The sequence below is a fragment of the Xyrauchen texanus genome, chromosome 31, assembly GCF_025860055.1.
Source record: "Xyrauchen texanus isolate HMW12.3.18 chromosome 31, RBS_HiC_50CHRs, whole genome shotgun sequence".
Taxonomy (NCBI): Eukaryota; Metazoa; Chordata; class Actinopteri; order Cypriniformes; family Catostomidae; genus Xyrauchen; species Xyrauchen texanus.
This window is the reverse complement of record NC_068306.1, coordinates 35,977,060-35,998,683: the sequence shown is the minus strand read 5'-3', so window position 1 is coordinate 35,998,683 and position 21,624 is coordinate 35,977,060. Positions and strand designations below refer to the sequence as shown.

At 41.2% G+C, this 21,624-nt stretch overlaps 1 protein-coding gene across 5 annotated transcripts in view; it reads left to right on the top strand.

The window, feature by feature from the left end:
* The first annotated feature begins 19,316 nt into the window (after window positions 1-19,316).
* LOC127625382 (SH3 and PX domain-containing protein 2B-like) overlaps window positions 19,317-21,624 on the top strand; it is a 77,559-nt gene continuing 75,251 nt past the window's right edge. For 2 of the 5 annotated variants that reach the window (XM_052100646.1, XM_052100643.1), the window contains exon 1: window positions 19,320-19,660. In XM_052100646.1, coding sequence (XP_051956606.1) covers window positions 19,589-19,660 — 72 coding nt within the window. In that variant the 5' untranslated portion in view covers window positions 19,320-19,588. Of the gene's footprint in view, window positions 19,661-21,624 lie in introns of all 5 variants that reach the window. The other 3 variants (XM_052100644.1, XM_052100648.1, XM_052100647.1) reach the window with 3 other exon arrangements.

The window sequence follows — 21,624 nt, the reverse complement described above, 5'->3', positions numbered from 1 at the left end:
CATGAGTGTGAGGGGTGGTCTCCAGGGTTTGGGATGGGCAGAGGCCTGAAGCAGGGGAACTGCTGGAGCCCACTTCTCTTCATGGTCTTCATGAACCAGGTAATCAAACGATGCCAGTGGAGAATACAAAGACTGAAAGCTGGTAACAGGAGGATGAGTCCGGTGTACCTGCAATCTCTCATGTATGCGGACGGCATCATTCTATTTGCAGAAAATGAAGAGGAGCTGCAGCAGGCCCTGGAAGAGTGGGCGCATGCATTCAAGGAGCACGGCATGACCATCAACGCAAAAGACAAAGGTGATGTAGTTCAACAAAGGAGAGCCAGCAGCCCTCAACATCATGTGGGAGAATTAACCAATCAAACAAGTCGACCAGTTTGAATACCTTGGAACGATCTTTAAATCAGACGGCAAGTCCAGCCAGATCTACAATAGCATCAACAACACAATAGTAGGCAAAAGAGAAATCAGCCAGAATACCAAGATGCACATTTACAAAGCCGTGTACTTCCCAACACTCATCTATGGAGCAGAAAGCTGGACCATGCAGAAGTGGCTAGAGAGCCGAGTCACAGCCGCTGAGATGAGATATCTTAGAAAAGTGATGGGGAAGACCAGGAGGGACTGTGATTGCTACACAACCATCAAGGAGGATCTGAAGCAAGAGTCCATCAGCAAAGTCACTTAGCGACGAGGACTGAGTTGGGTGGGACACATCGCCTGCATGACAGAGGACCGCAAGCCCAGGCAGATATGGCAAGCCAGACCGGAAATCAAGAGGACACAGGGACGTCCCAGGATCAAGTGGGAGGAGTACATCGCCGGGGTTGCAAGGAGACGAGGGAAGACTCTTGGCAAGGTGTAGAGACTGGCCCAGGACAGATGGGGTTTTGACTCCTGGCTCAAGAAGTCCCACACCTAACGGCACATACTGGAAAAGCAAAAGAAGAAGCCTACTATAAGTGTAGGAAAAATATGTGGATATAATATAATATAATATAATAGGGATGAACTGATATAAAATTTTTTAGTTGATCCAATACTGATAAAAAAAAAAGACAGATACTGATATATTATCACTTACAGATCACTGTTTTGCTTAGGAACTTTCAAAAATGTACAAAGAGATAGAAATGTTTTATTAAACATGGGTTGGATCTGTTCAACAAATGACAGGCTGATATTTGAATATATCCAGAATGAAAGATTAGTTCAAGATCAAAAATATGATAACATGATGATTTACACTACTGTTTTTTTTTTTTCAGTTCTAAACAATATAACTCACATTTGCCATATCATGATAGAACATAAAAAATTCAATTAAATTAAGCATTTAATTATATTATGTCATATCTTTATATACACAGAAAAAAAAATTATAAACTTTATACAACTCAATACATTTGTGTAATTAATTATATAAAAAACAATCTGGTGTACATATCAATGTTTACAATGGTTTTAAAATGGTCAATAATTTGCCAGATAATATTGGTGATTGATACATAATATAATATAATATTACTAAAAATATTCAACAAAAATATTAATATTAGAGCTGTCTAAATGAACAATTAGGCAGCATTTTAAGACATCATAGGCACGCTCTTAATTATGCTGCTTATGATATCTCATTTTGGTCAAATTCTAAGGTAGCATCGAATGTATCTTTCCCTGGGTAGATGATCCCAAAATGCACCGCGATTAGTCAGCGGAAAAATCAATCCAATACGGACAAAGCAAGAGAAATTTAGATTACACAAGTTTTAAGTATTATGTAAGTGCTTCAAAATGATAAGCTTCACATTTTTGCATTTAAACCCTCCAAAAATTGGCCCCATAAATATACTTATAATCCATTCAATACTGAAAAGTATAAATAAATAACAGTTTAATATGTACAAAAATGAGTATTTTATCAAAAATGTGGGTGTTCTATTCGTATGTTTACCTTGCATCACCTGTATCAGCTGCGAGGTAATTATTGAGTTTCTAGGAGCATTATTTGAAAGATGCGCAGAGCTTCTGCCTATGTAGAGCATTCCAAATCTCTCTCTTATGAGGCATAATCTCAGTAAGGATGCTGCCATAGAAGACAGCTGCCTATGTAGGCAGTAGACAGTGAGGCAGCTCACTAAGTCTTGGAGCAGACCCTGGGTCTCTGTGGTGCTATAAAAATCCCTCTGTTTGTTTGAGCGACCCGTCCAGCCTGACACAACAACATTGACTCAACAGAAGACGGATTCTGAAAGTTGTATTGAAAATGTAGTTTATTTTTGCTATTCCATTCAGAGCTGTATAAGAAATTATACACTTCAGCTTTAACATGATAAACGCATTGATCCTATTTGACAGTAGACTCTTACTCAGTAGATTTTGTTCAGCTCCGTGTGAGTTCTAAACACTGGTTGGAATAGGGCGGATCCTTTCTAAAGTGTCCACAGTAATTCTCATGTATACAACATAAACACACACAACAGTGATTCATCCACCTCTTGCAACCCAGAAACTGAAATTTCTTGGTTGCAGATTCTGTCTATGCTTGCTATAATGAGCTTCTGATCTATGAACACACCAAGGCCTTTGGTGGTGAAGACAGGTGCTTTCAGTACCTGTTTATTGCTGTGCTATTACAGAAAAATGTTATGCTTTACTAGTGCAATTTATAAATTCTCTGTATTACTATTGACATAACCCTTACAAAAATCTAAACTTGCCGTAAATTTGCCACATGCTATTGAGCCACAAATGTTTGCCAGAAGTTTGCAGCTCTTCACCGGTAGTGGTGTATCTCCGGCAAACCTTTGGCAACAATGGACAATTTGCACAAAGGTCCTTTGCATGTGAAAATGATCTGTGGCAAATTTGTGGCAATTTGCAGTGAACTCTCAATTTTTGTAAGGGAAGAAGACAAGGATATTATGTTATAAGTTAACATGTTTTTGACCAAATCTGTGTTTTGGAATAGTGGCTCTTTCATAAGAGGCAAAAGTATTTACAGGTCAATAGCAGTATTGGTTAAGGGAAGCTCATCATGTGGCATGAGTGAATGTTTGTCGCAGCCAGAAAAGGGCACTATTAACACTGGTCTGGCATCTACACAAGGTGTACATTTTATGATGTCATATACATAACTTCCTGTTTTCAGAAGTTTACCTGAACATAAAAAATGCTGTTGAAATTTCTCCTGAGTTTCACTATCCTGGGCCTTGTTTCCCAAAAGCATCGTAAGCCTAAGTAGATCATAGAATTCATCTCACGATTAATCTTAGTTTTGTGACCCATTTCCCAAAAGCATCGTAACTTAAATAGTACTTGAAAATGCATGTAGATTTATGAGTGCAGACCTCCGCATCATTGCTGAATGTCCATAAAGTGCATCTTCTAAACTTCTCCTTATTTTGCACAGCATGATAACACGGTGAACGTAGTAATATTCAATGAATACTTGTAATTAGCGGGTATCACTGTTTTCACTAATCCTGGAAGCTTTCATATCGAGAGAAATTTATGAAAATGAAATATTACACATGCACACCTGATTATGGAAGCAGACTGTGTTAAAGAAATTGATTGTTCTGCACAAAATTATTGTAAAAGAATATGTACATTTGTAGTTAATTGGTCAAATATTTAAGAGTATATTTTTTAAACAAGTATTAGCGTAGTAAATTACAAATTATTGTAAAGTTACGCACAAATATAATAAAGTTACAATGACGAGCAGCACTATACATTCACATTTCAGCACTGTCTCAGGGACAGTGACTATCTTTATTAGCACTTAAAGCACATCCTTGCACGTTCGTGTTAAGTGCAGTTTTGGAAAACGTACGTAACCACTAAGATGAATCATTATTGGGAAACGAGGCCCTGGTGTGTTGTAAATATTTCTCTGTACGTATCTTCAATTGTCCTGTAATTTAGCTAGACGTTATTTGTGAGGAAAAAGTCCTAAATGACTGACAAATTGTCCGATGCCTTTAAATAATCAATAGCATTGTAATGCTTTAGCATTAATGCATCAAAAATACAGTTATTATGTTTTTAGATTGTTAGACAAAAGATTATAGCAACATGTCATAAAGAATGCTCAATTTTTAAACACTTTCATGGAACATAAATAAAAATTATAGCAGAACTACAGTAAGTGATTTATAGCATAACATTTTTGAAAAGATTCTGATCACTACTATGCTCTACCAAGCTATTACAGCACTTTCTTCCTTTAAAAGAACACAAAAGAAAGTTTCACTGTATGTTCACATTACTCTTTGCCTTTTAATGAAGCAGAGAAATGAGTGTCATTAAAGATTAAAAAAGATAAAAAGCACAGAAAGAAATATCATAAAAGTAGTCCATTTGACTCATGTGCTCAATGTCAAGTCTTCTGAAGCCATATGATAGCTTTTTGGGAGAAACAGACTGATAATTAAAGGAATAGTTTACCCCAAATTGTGAATTCTCTCACTATTTTACTCATCCTTCTGAAGGTCATGACCTTCTTTCTTCTGCAGAACAAAAATTATACATATTTTCGTAAATGTATGAAAAGAGAGTCAGAGAAGAAAAAGAAGATAAGACAGCCATTAGAGTTTAAGAGAGCATAAGGTAATTATCATTTTTGGGAAACTATTGCTCTGTGTTGCTCTGTCCTAGCTCTCAAATCTAATTTGCACTTACACATTTACTTAGCATAGACACATCACACAGTGGAAGAATATAATAAAACAACTACTTGAATTTGGGTCTGTTTGTCTCACACAGCTATCATATGAAAACTGTTTTGGTACTTTTTAGGTGAGTTGTTTATGTGAGTTGCATCAGACCAAAAGGCATCAGCCCTAAAAGGCATTAGACCAAAAGGCATTAGACCAAAACGCATCAGACTAAAAGACATCAGACTAAAAGTCATCAGAGCAAAAGGCATCAGATCAAAGGTGTCAGACTAAAAGGCATCAGACTAAAAGGCATCAGCCCTAAAAGGCATCAGCCCTAAAAGGCATCAGACTAAAAGGCATCAGCCCTAAAAGGCATCAGAATAAAAGGCATCAGACTAAAAGTCATCAGATCAAAAGGCATCAGACCAAAGGTGTCAGACTAAAAGGCATCGGACTAAAAGGCATCAGCCCTAAAAGGCATCAGCCCTAAAAGGTATCAGAACAAAATACATCAGACCAAACGGTACCAGACAAAAAGGCACCAGACCAAAATACATCAGACCAAAAGGCATCAGACTAAGAGGTATCAGAAAAAAATACATCAGACCAAATGGCCTCAGACCAAAAGGCATCAGACCAAAAGGCATCAGACCAAAAGGCATTAGACCAAAAGGCATCAGACCAAAGGTGTCAGGCTAAAAGTCATCAGCCCTAAAAGGTATTAGACTAAAAGGCATCAGCACTAAAAGGCATCGGACTAAAAGGCATCAGACTAAAAGGCATCAGACTTAAAGGCATCGGACTTAAAGGCATCGGACTAAAAGGCATCAGCACTACAAGGCATCAGACTAAAAGGCATCAGACTAAAAGGTATCAGAACAAAATACATCAGACCAAACAGCCTCAGACAAAAAGGCATCAGACAAAATGCATCAGACCAAAAGGCATCAGACTAAAAGACATCAGACAAAAAGGCACCAGACAAAAAGGCACCAGAACAAAATGACATCAGACAAAGGTGTCAGACTAAAATGCATCGGACCAAAAGGTATTCGACCAAAATGCATTAGACCAAAAGGCATCAGACTAAAAGACATCAGACTTAAAATCATCAGATCAAAAGGCATCAGATCAAAGGTGTCAGACTAAAAGGCATCAGACTAAAAGGCATCAGACTAAAAGGCATCAGACTAAAAGGCATCAGATCAAAAGGCATCAGACCAAAGGTGCATCAGACTAAAAGGCATCAGACTAAAAGACATCAGACTAACAGTCATCAGATCAAAAGGCATCAGACCAAAGGTGTCAGACTAAAAGGCATCAGCCCTAAAAGGCATCAGACTAAAAGGCATCAGCCTAAAAGGTTTCAGAACAAAATACATCAAACCAAACGGCACCAGACAAAAAGGCACCAGACCAAAAGGCATCAGACCAAACGGCATCAGACTAAAAGGCACCAGACCAAAATAACATCAGAACAAAATACATCCGACTAAATGGCCTCAGACCAAAAGACATCAGACCAAAAGGCATCAGACCAAAAAGCATCAGACCAAAAGGCATCAGACCAAAAGGCATTAGACCAAAAGGCATCAGACCAAAGGTGTCAGACTAAAAGTCATCAGCCCTAAAAGGCATCAGACTAAAAGGCATCGGACTAAAAGGCATCAGCCCTAAAAGGCATCAGACCAAAAGTTATTAGACCAAAAGGCATCAGACTAAAAGTCATCAGACTAAAAGGCATCAGCACTAAAAGACATCAGACTAAAAGGCATCGGACCAAAAGGCATTAGACCAAAAGGCATCAGACTAAAAGACATCAGACTAACAGTCATCAGATCAAAAGGCATCAGACCAAACGGCACCAGACTAAAAGGCATCAGCCCTAAAAGGCATCAGACTAAAAGGCATCAGCCTAAAATGTTTCAGAACAAAATACATCAGACCAAACGGCACCAGACAAAAAGGCACCAGACCAAAAGGCATCAGACCAAACGGCATCAGACTAAAAGGCACCAGACCAAAATAACATCAGAACAAAATACATCTGACCAAATGGCCTCAGACCAAAAGACATCAGACCAAAAGGCATCAGACCAAAAGGCATTAGACCAAAAGGCATCAGACCAAAGGTGTCAGACCAAAAGGCATCAGACCAAAAGGCATTAGACCAAAAGGCATCAGACTAAAAGGCATCGGACTAAAAGGCATCAGCCCTAAAAGGCATCAGACCAAAAGGCATCAGACTAAAAGGCATCGGACTAAAAGGCATCAGCCCTAAAAGGCATCAGACCAAAAGGTATTAGACCAAAAGGCATCAGACTAAAAGGCATCAGACTAAAAGGCATCAGCACTAAAAGACATCAGACTAAAAGGCATCGGACCAAAAGGCATTAGACCAAAAGGCATCAGACTAAAAGACATCAGACTAAAAGTCATCAGAGCAAAAGGCATCAGAGCAAAGGTGTCAGACTAAAAGGCATCAGACTAAAAGGCATCAGCCCTAAAAGGCATCAGACCAAACGGCACCAGACAAAAAGGTATCAGAACAAAATGCATCAGACCAAATGGCCTCAGACCAAAAGATATCAGACTAAAAGGCATCAGACCAAAAGGCATCAGACCAAAAGGCATCAGACTAAAAGACATCAGACCAAAAGTCATCAGCCCTAAAAGGCATCAGACAAAAAGGCATTAGACCAAAAGGCATCAGACCACAAGTCATCAGATCAAAAGGCATCAGACTAAGGGGGCTTTCACACTAGCACTTTTGGTGCGCACCCCGGTTCGAATGACGTCAGAGTTCGGTTCGTTTGGATGATGTGAACGCTGTCTTCCGAACTCGGGTGCGCACCCGCGAACCGTACTCGAGGCCGCTTAAAAAGGTGGTCTGGGGTACGGTTCATGTGAACTCCAGTACGGTTCGCTGCTGATATGAACGCAATCGAACCAAACCGCGGAAGTGAACCGCTATTGATGAGGTATAATGTGGTCGTCAGTCTCACACGCGTCACTTTCAAAATGAGCGGATAGGGTTTAATTTCGTGCGTGCGTGTGTGCGTGTGTATACACTTACCTTGACGAAAAGCAGGATTGACGCACACGCACTGCAAGCAGAGAGATGATTTCGGCTTGCCTTCACAAAAATTGTCTTCGGCGGACAGCCCGCTGTCTTTTGAACGATTTCAGTATTTTTGCGGCAGACAGACGCAAGTGTTTTTTCTGTATCTTGATGTTGAAAACAAAACCAAAGGTTGAAAAAAAGAAGAACAAATGTGAACCGAGCAAGTCTATTCATTGAATTTTGACGCCTTTTCATTTCACGGTTAACAAGCAACACGATTACGCACCAGCTGCAGCTTGATGACGCAAGTGTACCGCGGTTCGGATACAAATATATAATGTGAACACAGTCCATCGGGGGCAGGGGGGAGGGGGGAGCAATCGAACTCTGGTTCGGAACAGGCAATCGAACCAAGTGTGAAAGCCCCCTAAAAGTCATGAGATCAAAAGGGATCAGACCAAAGGTATTAGCCCTAAAAGGCATCAGACTAAAAAGGATCAGACTAAAAGGCATCAGACAAAAAGGCACCAAAACAAAATGACATCAGACAAAGGTGTCAGACTAAAAGGCATCAGCCCTAAAAGGCATCAGACCAAAAGGTAATCAACCAAAAGGCATTAGACCAAATGGCATCAGACTAAAAGACATCAGACTAAAAATCATCAGATCAAAAGGCATCAGACTAAAAGGTATCAGCCCTAAAAGACATCAGACTAAAAGTCATCAGATCAAAAGGCATCAGACTAAAAGGCATCGGACTAAAAGGCATCAGCCCTAAAAGGCATCAGACTGAAAGGTATCAGAACAAAATACATCAGACCAAACGGCACCAGACCAAAATAACATCAGACCAAAAGGCATCAGACTAAAAGGTATCAGAACAAAATACATCAGACCAAATGGCCTCAAACCAAAAGATATCAGACCAAAAGGCATCAGACCAAAAGGCATCAGACTAAAAGACATCAGATCAAAAGGCATCAGACTAAAATGCATCGGACTAAAAGGCATCAGCCCTAAAAGACATCATACCAAAAGGCATTAGACCAAAAGACATCAGACTAAAAGTCATGAGATCAAAAGGCATCAGACCAAAGGTATTAGCCCTAAAAGGCATCAGACTAAAAAGGATCAGACCAAAAGGCACCTGAACCCTTTTAGTCTGAGTCACGATGCTGCTCTGTCTGAGAACTGATGCTACAGTCTGAGAATGTCCTAAAATTAACACCGTAATGGTGAGTATGATCAGGGTGAGTAAATGGTCTTGTTTGTGTTTGAATGATTCCTCCACTACCTGTCCTGAAACCAGAAGCAATTGCTGTAATGACTAGAAGATGACGTTCTCCCACACCCAGTTTTAAAACAGCAGTTTTCCCCTCATAGAACTTCATACTAGGGCAGTCAGTCAATGACAATTTTGAATCTTAAGCATTGATATAACAATGCAAAGTGGGTTTAGAAGTCAATATAATGTTTGTTTTATTCCCATATCACTGAACAATCACTCACTTTCAAGTTAAAACTTTGAAACTCACATTTTAAGATTCCAGCATTCTTTTATGTTCCGTACAGCTTTCATGATTGCGTTCTGTGTGACCATTGGTTTCCATCCAGCTATTTTGACAAAATATTATTTTGAGAAATCCTAAATGGAAACACTTAATATGTGAATAAAACTCTCAAAATTCACATAGAAATATATTTTGCTAGGAGGAGGTGGATTTCTAGATTTTCGCATTAATTAAAATGCACATTAAGGTGATGGAAACAGTTTATTTGCATATTGATGACATGCTTTGACCATTTGTGCATGTAAAGTGCATGGCATTATGCTCGTCGGTTGGTAAGGGTGTGCGATAGCATGACGTGACAGGCCCAACAAAAGGTCCAACCTTGGCACACAATTCTTCCTCCATAGACCTTGACAATCGGAAGTTTAAACTCACATCTTGTCATTCTGAGCGCGGGCGCTTGTAGGTATGTATATATGGAGCAGAGGTGCTATCGTATGGGCATAGCAGCCATTTCAGCCCTCATAATATTACACTCATTCTTCTGTGTCTTCTGGCAGCATTTAATAAAACGATATCCAACACCACAGATAACTCTCTCCGAAGCAACGGACTCCATCGTGAAAAGGCGGGCTCCCTCAAGATAATACGTTGAACGTAGTCGATGGAAATGTGCAATGATTAGCATGTTTAGTCGAATATTCAAATCAGACTACTGTATGTCTCATAGCCAGCACACCAGGCCGACACGTAACCTCCCCCACGCTGTAATGTGAAGTAACAGATGGCACTTCAAGGCATACAGGTGCCTCATAGAGGGAGCCGTAGCCTGAGTGATTGTGTCTACCATGGTGGGAAGCATGAGCACATAGCCCGGTTGGGGTCTCAGGATCAATTAAGAGTAGCCCGGACCGAACTCCAGGCATGTTTCACTGACAGGTCACCTACCCTCTTGATGGAGGTGATCGGTGTCAGGAGCGCAGTCTTTAAAGAGTGGGCCTTAAGCTCAGTTGACTGTAAAGGCTCAAAGGGGGCTCCCCGTAGGCCTTGAAGAACTACAGAGAGGTCCCATGAGGGAACAAGGTGCGGTCTGGAGGGATTCAACATCCTGGCACCTCTCAGGAGCCTGATGATCAGGTCATGCTTCCCTAAGGACTTACCATCCACTGTGTCGTGGTGTACTGCTATAGCGGCTACATACACCTTCAAGGTGGAGGGGGAAAGCAGCCCCTCCAACCTCTCCTACAGGAAGGAAAGCAACGATCCGGCTGCGCATCTCTGGGTGTCTTCGTGTCGGAAAGAACACCACTTAGCCAACAGATGCTACTTCAAGGCATACAGGCACCTCGTAGAGGGAGCCCTAGCCTGAGTGACCGTGTCTACCATGGTGGGTGGTAGGTCACTTAGGTCTTTCACGTCCCCTCCAGGGGCCAGACATGGAGGTTCCAGAGATCTGGTCGTGGGTGCCAAATGGTCCTTCCTCCGGGGAATTTGCCAGGGGGAGCTGACATGAGGAGCGAGAGGTCTGAGAACCAGGTCTGGGTGGGTCAGTAGTGTGTTACTAGGATGACCTGCTCCTCGTCCTCCCTGACCTTGCACAGGGTCTGTGCATGTAGGCTCACTGGGGGAAACTTATATTTGCACAGTCCGGGGGGTCAGCTGTGTGCCAGCGTGTCTATACCGAGGGGTGCCTCGGTCAGGGCGTACCAAAGCAGGCAGTGGGAGTAAAACCCGTTCTTCATCTCAGCCAGAGGGACAGGCTCTATCGCACCCTTCCGTACCTGGACCTGGGTGGGCGCCTGGTGAACTGAATCACGTGGCCGAGTCAGATGGTCAGGGCCAGCCATTGCGACGGGTTGGAGAGTGCAAGCCACGTGTCCGGGCAAGGGGACCAAGGGGACAATCTCATCGGACGTACCGGCAGGTGGGGGATCATGGTGGGGTGGAGCCAGAGGTGCCACATTGAAGGGGCTTGGGCCCTGTGGCCATGCTGAGTCGCTTACCTGGCTCCTGATGGTCGTGGAGGGGGAGGAGGCACATCGTCCCCGCAGTCCATCGAAACCGTCCGGGTGTGGGCGTGTCAGAGTTGGGCAGGCAGGGGTGGAGGGGCCTGCCAAAATGGAATGGTGGACAGTGGTTATAATGACGGCCATGCACACCGGGTATGTGACCCAGGGAATGAGAAAACTGCTCTTTTGTTTAATTTTTGGGTACCGCAGCTACTTGAGCGTGCAGCGAAATTAAATGAGAATGAAACAAAAGATTCTTCTCCCGGCCCTCCACCGGGGGACGGAGTGGACTGTCTACCAGCTCCAGAACAGCAGGTCTCCTCATCCCTGGGTCGCCCATCTCAGGGGTGCTTCAAGGTCTTCTTCTTGGTGGCTGGCCGTGAGAAGGGGCACTGGGACAGGGCCGCAGGAGGACACCCTTAGCGATGAGCAGATGGGGTGTGGGATCATGAGTCACGCTGGTGCAGGATGTGTTGAATGGCCTCCGTCTGCTGCCGAGAACTGCGGGGCAAAGTGCTTGCCGGTGTCGCCGAATAGGCCAGCCTGGGAAATGGAACCGTGCCTTGTCATCCAGAGGCAAGGTCAGTCACAGAGCGCAGTTCCTGCATCTATCCCGGGGTGGAACTACCCTCGTTCAGCTCTTTCAGCGCCTTGGCATGGTGGACTTGCAGGAAAGCCATGGCGTGCAAGACGGAGGCGGCTTGTCCAGCGGCACCATAGGCTTTGGCCGTCAGGGATGACGTAATCCTACAGGCCCTGGAGCCAATCATCGAGTCACGAGGGTTAAGGGGAGAGCGGAGGGTTCCACTCTAGCCTGATGCCCGCGGCCGCCTGGGAAAGCATGTCCGTCATTTCGCCGTCGGCTTGAGACTGGGCGACTGTACCCGAGGGGGGCAGCCCAGCCTAGGCTTCCGCATCTGAATGGACGAGCCCGCTCTCCGATGCTGCGCTCAAAAGCTCATCAACTTCGCGGGTCCCGAACAAGAGGTCGAACTCGACCTGTGACAAGCCGGCGCACTCATCTGGAAGCCTAATCGTGGCAAACGAGCGTGCTGGGGGATGGGAGGTTCATTAAAAAGATGCGTCTTTAAAAGATGTTTCCATTTGTGCTGCTCTTTTAGAATATACTCTTTCAGATTCATTCTGCCAAAGCACACAGGGGCGAATGGGAAGCCGTGGGAAATTTAGCTCAGTGAACATCGACTGCTCGGCTCTGAAGAGAAAATCTGAATGAGCGGTTTGCACACCAGTTCCTTTACACCCGTATGTAGGGGGGAGTGGCAGGCAAATACCACTCGCCTATTCCCATTGGCCTTTTATCAAAGATCAGAGGTGTCTCGGGCTCCCAAGAGTGACCCCTATTGTCACTTCATTGACACAACGTCGAGTGAGTGACAGATAGGGATCTTGCTCTGCCTCTAAAATGACTTCACTTTATGGCTAACATCACTTGCCTGCAAATATTTTTACTGATAGGCAAACAGCTATTTAGGCATTGTCAGACGGTACTGTTGTTAATTCAGCCTTCATAAAACCTTAACAATAGTTAATGCAGTAATTCAATTTAGTCACATAAGATTAAATGTACTAAAGGTTACTGCTGTAATAGCAAATGGGTTTTGAATGACTTTGTTGACTTTAATATTTATAATTTAACCACTCATTTACAGGTGAAACTCGAAAAATTAGAATATCGTGCAAAAGTTGATTAATTTAAGTAATTCAACTTAAAAGGTGAAACTAATATATTATATAGACTCATTACAAGCAAAGTAAGATATTTCAAGCCTTTATTTGATATAATTTTTATGATTATGGCTTACAGCTTATGAAAACCCCAAATTCAGAATCTCAGAAAATGAGAATATTACATGAAATCAATAAAAAAAAAGGATTTTAAATACAGAAATATCGGCCCTCTGAAAAGTATAATCATGCATATGTACTCAGTACTTGGTTTGGGCCCCTTTTGCATTAATTACTGCCTCAATGCGGCGTGGCATGGATGCTATCAGCCTGTGGCACTGCTGAGGTGTTATGGAAGACCAAGATGCTTCAATAGCGGCCTTCAGCTCTTCTGCATTGTTTGGTCTCATGTCTCTCATCTTTCTCTTGGCAATGCCCCATAGATTCTATATGGGGTTCAGGTCAGGCGAGTTTGCTGGCCAATCAAGCACAGTAATACCATGGTCATTGAACGTGCCAAGTCCTGCTGGAAAATGAAGTCAGCATCTCCATAAAGCTTGTCTGCTGAAAGAAGCATGAAGTGCTCTAAAATGTCCCGGTAGACGGCTGCGTTGACTCTGGACTTAATAAAGCACAGTGGACCAACACCAGCCGATGACATGGCTCCCCAAATTAACACAGACTGTGGAAACTTCACACTGGACTTCAAGCATCTTGGATTGTGTGCCTCTCCATTCTTCCTCCAGACTCTGGGAACTTGGTTTCCAAATGAGATGCAAAATTTGCTCTCATCAGAAAAGAGGACTTTGGACCACTGAGCAACAGACCAGTTCTTTTTTTCTTTAGCCCAGGTAAGACGCTTCTGACGTTGTTCAGAAGCGGCTTGACAAGAGGAATACGACATTTGAAGCCCATGTCCAGGACCCGTCTGTGTGTGGTGGCTCTTGATGCAGTAACTCCAACCTCAGTCCACTCCTTGTGAAGCTCCCCCACACATTTGAATGGCCTTTTCCTGACAATGATCTCCAGGCTACTGTCATCCCTGCTGCTTGTGCACCTTTTTCTTCCACACTTTTCCCTTCCACTTAACTTTCTATTAATGTGCTTTGATACAGCACTCTGAGAACATCCAACTTCTTTTGCAATTACCTTTTGAGGCTTTCCCTCCTTGTGGAGGGTGTCAATGATGGTTTTCTGCACAACTGTCAGGTCAGCAGTCTTCCCCATGATTGTGAATTCAACTGAACCAGACTGAGAGACCATTTAAAGGCTCAGGAACCCTTTGCAGGTGTTTAGCTGATTAGAGTGTGACACTTTGAGCCTACAATACTGAACCTTTTCACAATATTCTAATTTTCTGAGATTCTGAATTTGGGGTTTTCATAAGTTGTAAGCCATAATCATCAAAATTATATCAAATAAAGGCTTGAAATATTTTACTTTGCTTGTAATGAGTCTATATAATATATTAGTTTCACCTTTTAAGTTGAATTACTGAAATTAATGAACTTTTGCACGATATTCTAATTTTTCGAGTTTCACCTGTATAGTGCAGTTTTAAAGCTCAATAGATTTAATAATCAATATATTTATTATTTCTTTCAGTGTTTCTTTCATTAGAGAGTATTTCATCAGAAAATGTCAAGAAAACCACAGAAAAGAAAATGATGAGGAACATTCAGAAGAGGGAGCATTTGAAAATCATTCAACTTGGCAAGAGGTTGACAGCGAACTTAAGAGCCAGTGAGGTGTTAAATTGGATAAGAGAAACTGGTCCTAGAGATGACATGGGCTGAACCAGCATTGGAGGCATCTGTCAGCAGAATACATTCATCTGTCTGGGCAGAAATCAGAAGGACAAATGACGGGGAGAGAAATCATGCCAATGTTGCATGGCAGGTGTGTTTTCAAATTTTGACACAATTCCACATTCTGGTTCCTTCTGAAAGTGAGATTAACTTCTGTGCCTGGTTTCAGCTGCTGCATGGAGTACATTCTGTGCTGACAGTTATCACAACAGGGTGAATCATGTTGCCTGTGACAACTATGGCTGTGGTAGCTTTAACTCCAGTGGGTACCACAGATGCATCGCATCGGTAATCCAGAATAATCATCCATTACACACTAAAAGCTACTACTAAACATTACACACAATACTAATTAATAACAGCTAATTGGCAAATAGTGTTTTATCATATTGGCTTGACAAAGCCAACATGCTGTTATTCTACAAACTTTGTTTAGGGTTTTTTTGTTTAATCCCTAAACCGAGACAAAAAATTCTAACACTAAACTCCTCCTAGAGCTTTCATCTACCAAGCTTGGCACAGACCTTGAGACTGATCTGGAATTGTGTGCTTTATCTTTTCTAACTGATCAGGCTTCCAGTTTTCGCTCAATGGATGATCATGATCATTGACGAAATGTTCGAATGAGCCAAAAGAATGCTGATTAATTCAGACTCTTGTTTTAAGTTGCTTAATTTGCTCTCCCTTTCTCTCTCTCTCTCTCTCTCTCTCTCTCTCTCTCTCTCTATTTATCTGAATGTCTGTATAACCATCAAATTAAAAATTTGTAAAACTAGTTTAAACTTTCAGACAAGGCTTTTTCAAGCCAACATCAGAGTTTGTTTTTAAAAACTGTTCATATCTTGTAATTTTGGAACAGATGCTTGATGTTGATTGATCAATACATCGTTCTAGAAATGCTTTCCCATAATAGACGGTCAAAAAGCCCCAGAAAAAACAAATTCACACTAATTGATACTGTCTATCCATCTAGCAACCACCTAGAAACCCCCTAGCATCTAGCAAGTACACACTAGAAACTACTTAACAAGACTCTAGTGACCAATCAGAACACCCTACCAACTGCCACCCAACAACCTACAATAGCAACATCGCAGCATTTCACAGGAACACCCTGGCAACCACCTGAAGGCCACCTAACAACAACATAGCAACCTATCAGAACACCCTAGCAACCATATAGCAATGCCCTAGCAACCACCCAAAACACCCTAGTAACCAATCAGCAACCCCATTTTAACCTCTTGTAACACTCTAGCAAATATCTAGCAACCAATCAGAACACCTTAGCAACCAATGTGATATCACTGTATGATTGTGCCACCATATTTATGATCAAAACCTCATACAGTATACCTTCAGTGTGTGGGATGCGATAAAGGTTGGTGGAACATTTCTATTTCTATTTTTAAAGCTTGAGAAAGTGATGCTTCTCTTGACTTACCAGAGCCAAAATTGTATTTATCTTTCAATACATTTTTATCTTTCCAGATCTAAAGATATGGCTTCATTTTAAGTCATGCAGTAACGAAGGGGAGGGCAGTGTAACCCGCACACACACACACAAGACGAGACAGTCACTGTCTAGTCGATGGGAAACTGCTTTATTCACAAAGCAAAGCAGGCAAAAGTACAAACAAGGGCAAATCCAAATGAGAATGGTCAACGAGAGCGGGAGGTCGAAGCCAGGGAATCAGAATGGAACAAAGGGGCAAATCCGGGAGAGAGGTCGAGGAAGGCGTGGGGGTCAAAGCCGGGGTAATCAGAATGAACGCAACGAGATACTAAACAGGGGAGCTAGGGGAACACTAGAGTTGGCAAGCTAAGGGGTAAACAAGAGGAGAGCAAAACTAGATGAGACTAGCGGGGGGCAAAGACACGGGAAACTAAATACAATAACCAACACCCGTGAAACGGATGTGCTGTGGTATTTATAGGGGAAGGTGCAGGTGTAAACAATGAAAGGTGATGAGACGAGTGCAGGTGAAACGAATAAAGGGGTGATTGAGACGAGTGCAGGTGGCCATAATGTTCTGGCCATAGGAGCGTGCATGAGAGCCCGAGGGGGGAGATAGCATTCGAGCATGTGAGCTCGTAGGAGCAAAAACGAGCGTGCAAGCTCGAGCGAGCAAAACGGGCGTGGAAGCCCGAGGGAGCAAAACGAGCGAGGAAGCTCGAGGGGGCGGAGCGAGGGAGCGGGAAGCGAGCGAGTACGCTCGCGGAGTGCGTGTGTGTGCTCGGTGAAGCCGAGCGTGCGCGTGAGCTGGACGAAGGGGAGCGCGTGCGCGTGCTCGAGGAAGCGGGGATGGGGCAGAGGAGCGGGGTTCATGACAGGCAGTAATTAAACACTTTGTTTTTGCTCAATTATTCTGAAATTGTTTAGCCTAAAGTACTGTATATTCCTTGCTTTATCTTTGCTCTAATTTCTCTTGTACTGCATCTTCAAAGATGGGGATATCCATAAAAGTAGAGGATATTGTGTGTGATGATTATGGCATGCTCCTTTGCTCCTTTTTCTAGAAGTCTGGGAGAACCTGTTGGCAGAGTAGTGGGTGACTCCATTCAGTATGATGGTGTCAAGCTGTATAACACAGGTATATAACATTATTAAGAGAAGGAAAAAAACCTTGTCACTAAATGACTCATGAGTTAGAAATTATAGAAAGTATTACTAAAATCACACACAACTAATAGAAATAAACACATTACACATGTGATGGACCTGAGGTTTGATAAACAATCCAACTCTACTCAACTCTACCTCAAGCTTTTTTTAAGTGAAAGAGAGGAGACATGGCAGGGTGCTAAGAAATGCAGTTCAGTCGTGACAACTCTCAGAAAGATTTTGCATGTTTATGTGGGTATGAAATATTAATAGGATATTGGTCTTGGAGGACAACTTCTGCTACAGAGAAAGTATGAAGACTTGCTACTGCTGGAACATACACAGACATACTGAGTTACATAGACATGCACCTGTTACTGTACAGTTAGAAAAACACAAGAAATGCTGCTTCACTATTAGATGTAAATACTGTACAATCCCCATGTAGCTGATCTAGACAAGTGGAGCTGGGGTGGAGGTGGGTTTCAGAGAAAATGTCTTGCATTGTGCTGCAGTGAAACTGGCATTTTTGCAAACGTGTCAAATGTAAATGTTAGGCAAAGAGAAAAAAATTTATTGGCAAGCTGATTACATGTCAAAGGAATTATCAGCTTACATCAAGTGAGCATGTCACATGTTAGCTAGCCAATTGGCAAACAGAAAACAAGTCAAAGAACAGAATCAGCTTGTGCCACATGGAGTTGCATGGCTAAACTTTGTTATCCTATTTCATCATAAACTTGTGATAAAAATGTATACTCTTTTTTTGTCTTTTTCTCAGTGCACTGTGTAAAGATCTTCAACATTATCTGTATGGTTCCTTTGGGTCTGTTGAGCAGGCAATGGGTTTACCTGTTACCCCCACAGGACAGTTTCTCTGGCATCACTTCACACTTGCGGCTTCAGATGTGTGACAGATCTGATTCTGCACCCTTCATTTGAAACATATTTATAGAACATGGTTAAGTCAGTAATTTATTAGGAAGCATAATGCATGGCTTTAAAATTAAAGAATGTTAAAATAAATTTCTTTAATTTCAAAAAGATATATTTGTGTTGTACAATAAAGTACCACAAGATGGCAGCATATATCTACTTAATCAAAGGAACTTTTTTCAACAAGTACACTTCGGGTGATGTTTTTGCATAGTCATCATGTCTAAATATCATTGAAACCTCTTAATAAACGTCTTATTTAACAGTTGTCATGATGTTAGCAAATGTATTTTTATCTTCTTTTTTTTCAAAGCGAACTGCACCTCTGTAATCTTCCAATTGAAACAACCAAACAAACAACTACGTGTTCAATTGCAGTGCTATTGGTAATGGTTTTGTTCTCCACAATACAGAACACAAAGTGACCGACTGTCATGACAGCACTGAAGCTTCATTCGTCCTTTTGTAAACTATATTTATTGGCTGACGAACATCTTCCTTACACAACAAAGACAGCAGCTCTCTCATAATAATTGAATTACATAAACCAGTTAGGTGCCCTGAAGAGAAATGTCTATAAATGTCGTCATGGTAACTGTTTTATATGTGGATTAAAAACAATATGCATGGTTAATGAATATGTATACATAAAAATGTGGAAGCCATACAAGATTGAAATATTATGTTATAGCAGACAGCTCGGGGTTTTGTATGTGAAAAATATTTGTGCTTTTCGCTTTCTGTAAACAAACATTGAAGATGGCATTTGTCAGAAGAAACGGAAGTGCTCTTCCCTTTTCATGGGTCCAACAGGGAAGGTCTCGGATAAGCAAAAGTACGAATCCTGCTATGGCGAAGGTTTAGCTCATTAATAATGTAGTCATGCTGACGTTGCCGATGACCTTCCAGTTAAGTAGGCTAGTTTATATTCATAAGACAATCCTTGGAATAATGAATTCGTCAGCTGACTGGCGCCTACTAACAAACGTCTACCTTTCAGCCAACCATTTAGACCCTCTGGGTGCACGTCACGGTACTTAATTAATATTCATTAGTGGATCCAGTCCCATAGTAGGGTTGTGAGATCTCGCTGGGTTTTAATTCAATTAGAATCGGTGAGCTGGGATAGGCTGGGAGTTCACTCGGTCCAGACTGAAGGAAATCAGACGTGGACTATAAACCAGCAGAAACGAATAGACAAACAGAGGCGAATGACAGGAACCGAACGCTGAAAAGTTGGTCAGATTTGCTGCTGTGGGTCTGAACGGTATTTTGTATCTGTTTTTAATCAGAGATTATTGCAACATGCCACGGCGTACCGTACAAGACGTAACTGTTCAAGACGTGCAAAAGAGAAGAAACCCCAACAAACATTATGTAAGTTTACCAGGAATGACACCTTCAGGGGTCTTAAATGAACTTTTCTGAGTGTTTTTCCTCTACTGACAGTGTTTAGTGGTGCATGTTGTGTTTGTTTCGCTGGTTTGTCTGAACAAAGAGGCTTGGAGATGCGATCAGTCTAGAGGAGGATCAAGTTACACATCAGTACAACACACACCAAAAGTGTTTTTTTTTATTTTTTATTTTACATTTGTTTGCTTGTTTGTTTCTCTTTTATGTTGAGCTTTAGATGAGTATTGAACATATGCATTATTGAACGTGTATATTCCTTTTAACAGCAATACGTTTTATGCCATCAGCCTTAAATTATTGTGTCATTCCAGATGTGTTCACATCTGCACAAGCACAACAAAGACTTTAGTTTGACTCCTTGAGGGCCTTGAAACCTAACAGTAAAAAAAATATGTTTATCCTAAATATAATATTTATGAATATACTTGTATATCATTTAAAAATAGATTATTAGATTTAATGAATATATCATATACTGAATATATAGATATTTGTGTGTTTAAACTTTTGAAAGTGATTGTCATCCAGCATAGGAATGCAGTGGTGACGTGCAGTAACTGATCTAAGTACTGTGTTGATCTTCTATAATAGCTCCATGTTGTTCAAGGTCTCTTGTCTGGTTCATCACACTCTTAAAGTCCTGAACACCCCCTAAACCCACTCCACAGGCCTTGGGTCTGCTTTCTGGCAGCCTGTAGGATTTATTTATTTTGTTTCAGTCCAACACAGTAGCCAACTAATATCACTGTATATTTTGTGTATTTTAATTACCATGTTACAAATAAGTATGGATAGCAGTTGAATACTTTTTCCAGAATAACTTTACTAAGATAAAGATGCTTTTTAGAAACTGGTCTATATATATATATATATATATATATATATATATATATATATATTTTTTTTTACACTGATCAGCCACAACATTAAAACCACTGACGGGTGAAGTGAATAACGTTTATTATATTGTTACAATGGCACCTTTCAAGGGGTGGGATATATTAGGCAACAAGTGAACAGTCAGTTCTTGAATTTCATGTGTTGGAAGCAGGAAAAATGGGAAAGCGTAAGGATCTGAGTGACTTTGACAAGAGCCAAATTATGATGGATAGACGACTAGATCAGAGCATCTCCAGAATTGCAGGTCTTGTGGGGTATTCCAGGTATGCAATGGTTGGTACCTACTAAGGGTGTAACAATATGGCATTTTCTCGGTATGATAACCGTCACAAAAATTACCATGGTATTACGGTATAATGGTATTTAGGGGCATTGATAATATTAAAAGTAGTTGAATAGTTGGTTATGAAATAGGCTATTTCTGATAAACGCCGATCAATATTTCTGTTATAACCAATTCTTGAAATGTAATTTTAATCCTTTAACTTTTGATTTTGAACATCAGGGGCCAGTTGTTCAAAAGTAATCTGATCAGATTATTGCCATCGGATTGGATCAAATCTTGAAAATCCAATCTTGGTTTTGATCTGGATCAAATTGTCAGTTTGTGTTCAAATCTTTAGTAATATTGGGATTCTTTTGATAAAAAAAAAAAAAACTGGATTATACTGATCCCAGCAGAAGGATGGATTTCAACAACAAAATGTAATAAAACTTTCAAATTGGTCGAAAATATACCATTTGTATCATGTAATATACAAAAAATTAGATTTTCTTAATTTTTTTATTTTGCTCTTGCTTAGTTTAATCGTTATATTGATAAAGTATACACTGGGCTACCAATCAAGTCTTTCAGTAAAGTGAAAAAGAATAAAAGATTTTGTCCCTATAAATAAACCCCAAACATATGTCAATAGCAAAGAAAAATATCTAATTTTAACTGTCATTTGTCACAGTATTAATTACAATCAATCATCAGAGATCAACCAGTCAAAAGTAGTTTTTAACAATTGCATCCCTTATTGCAC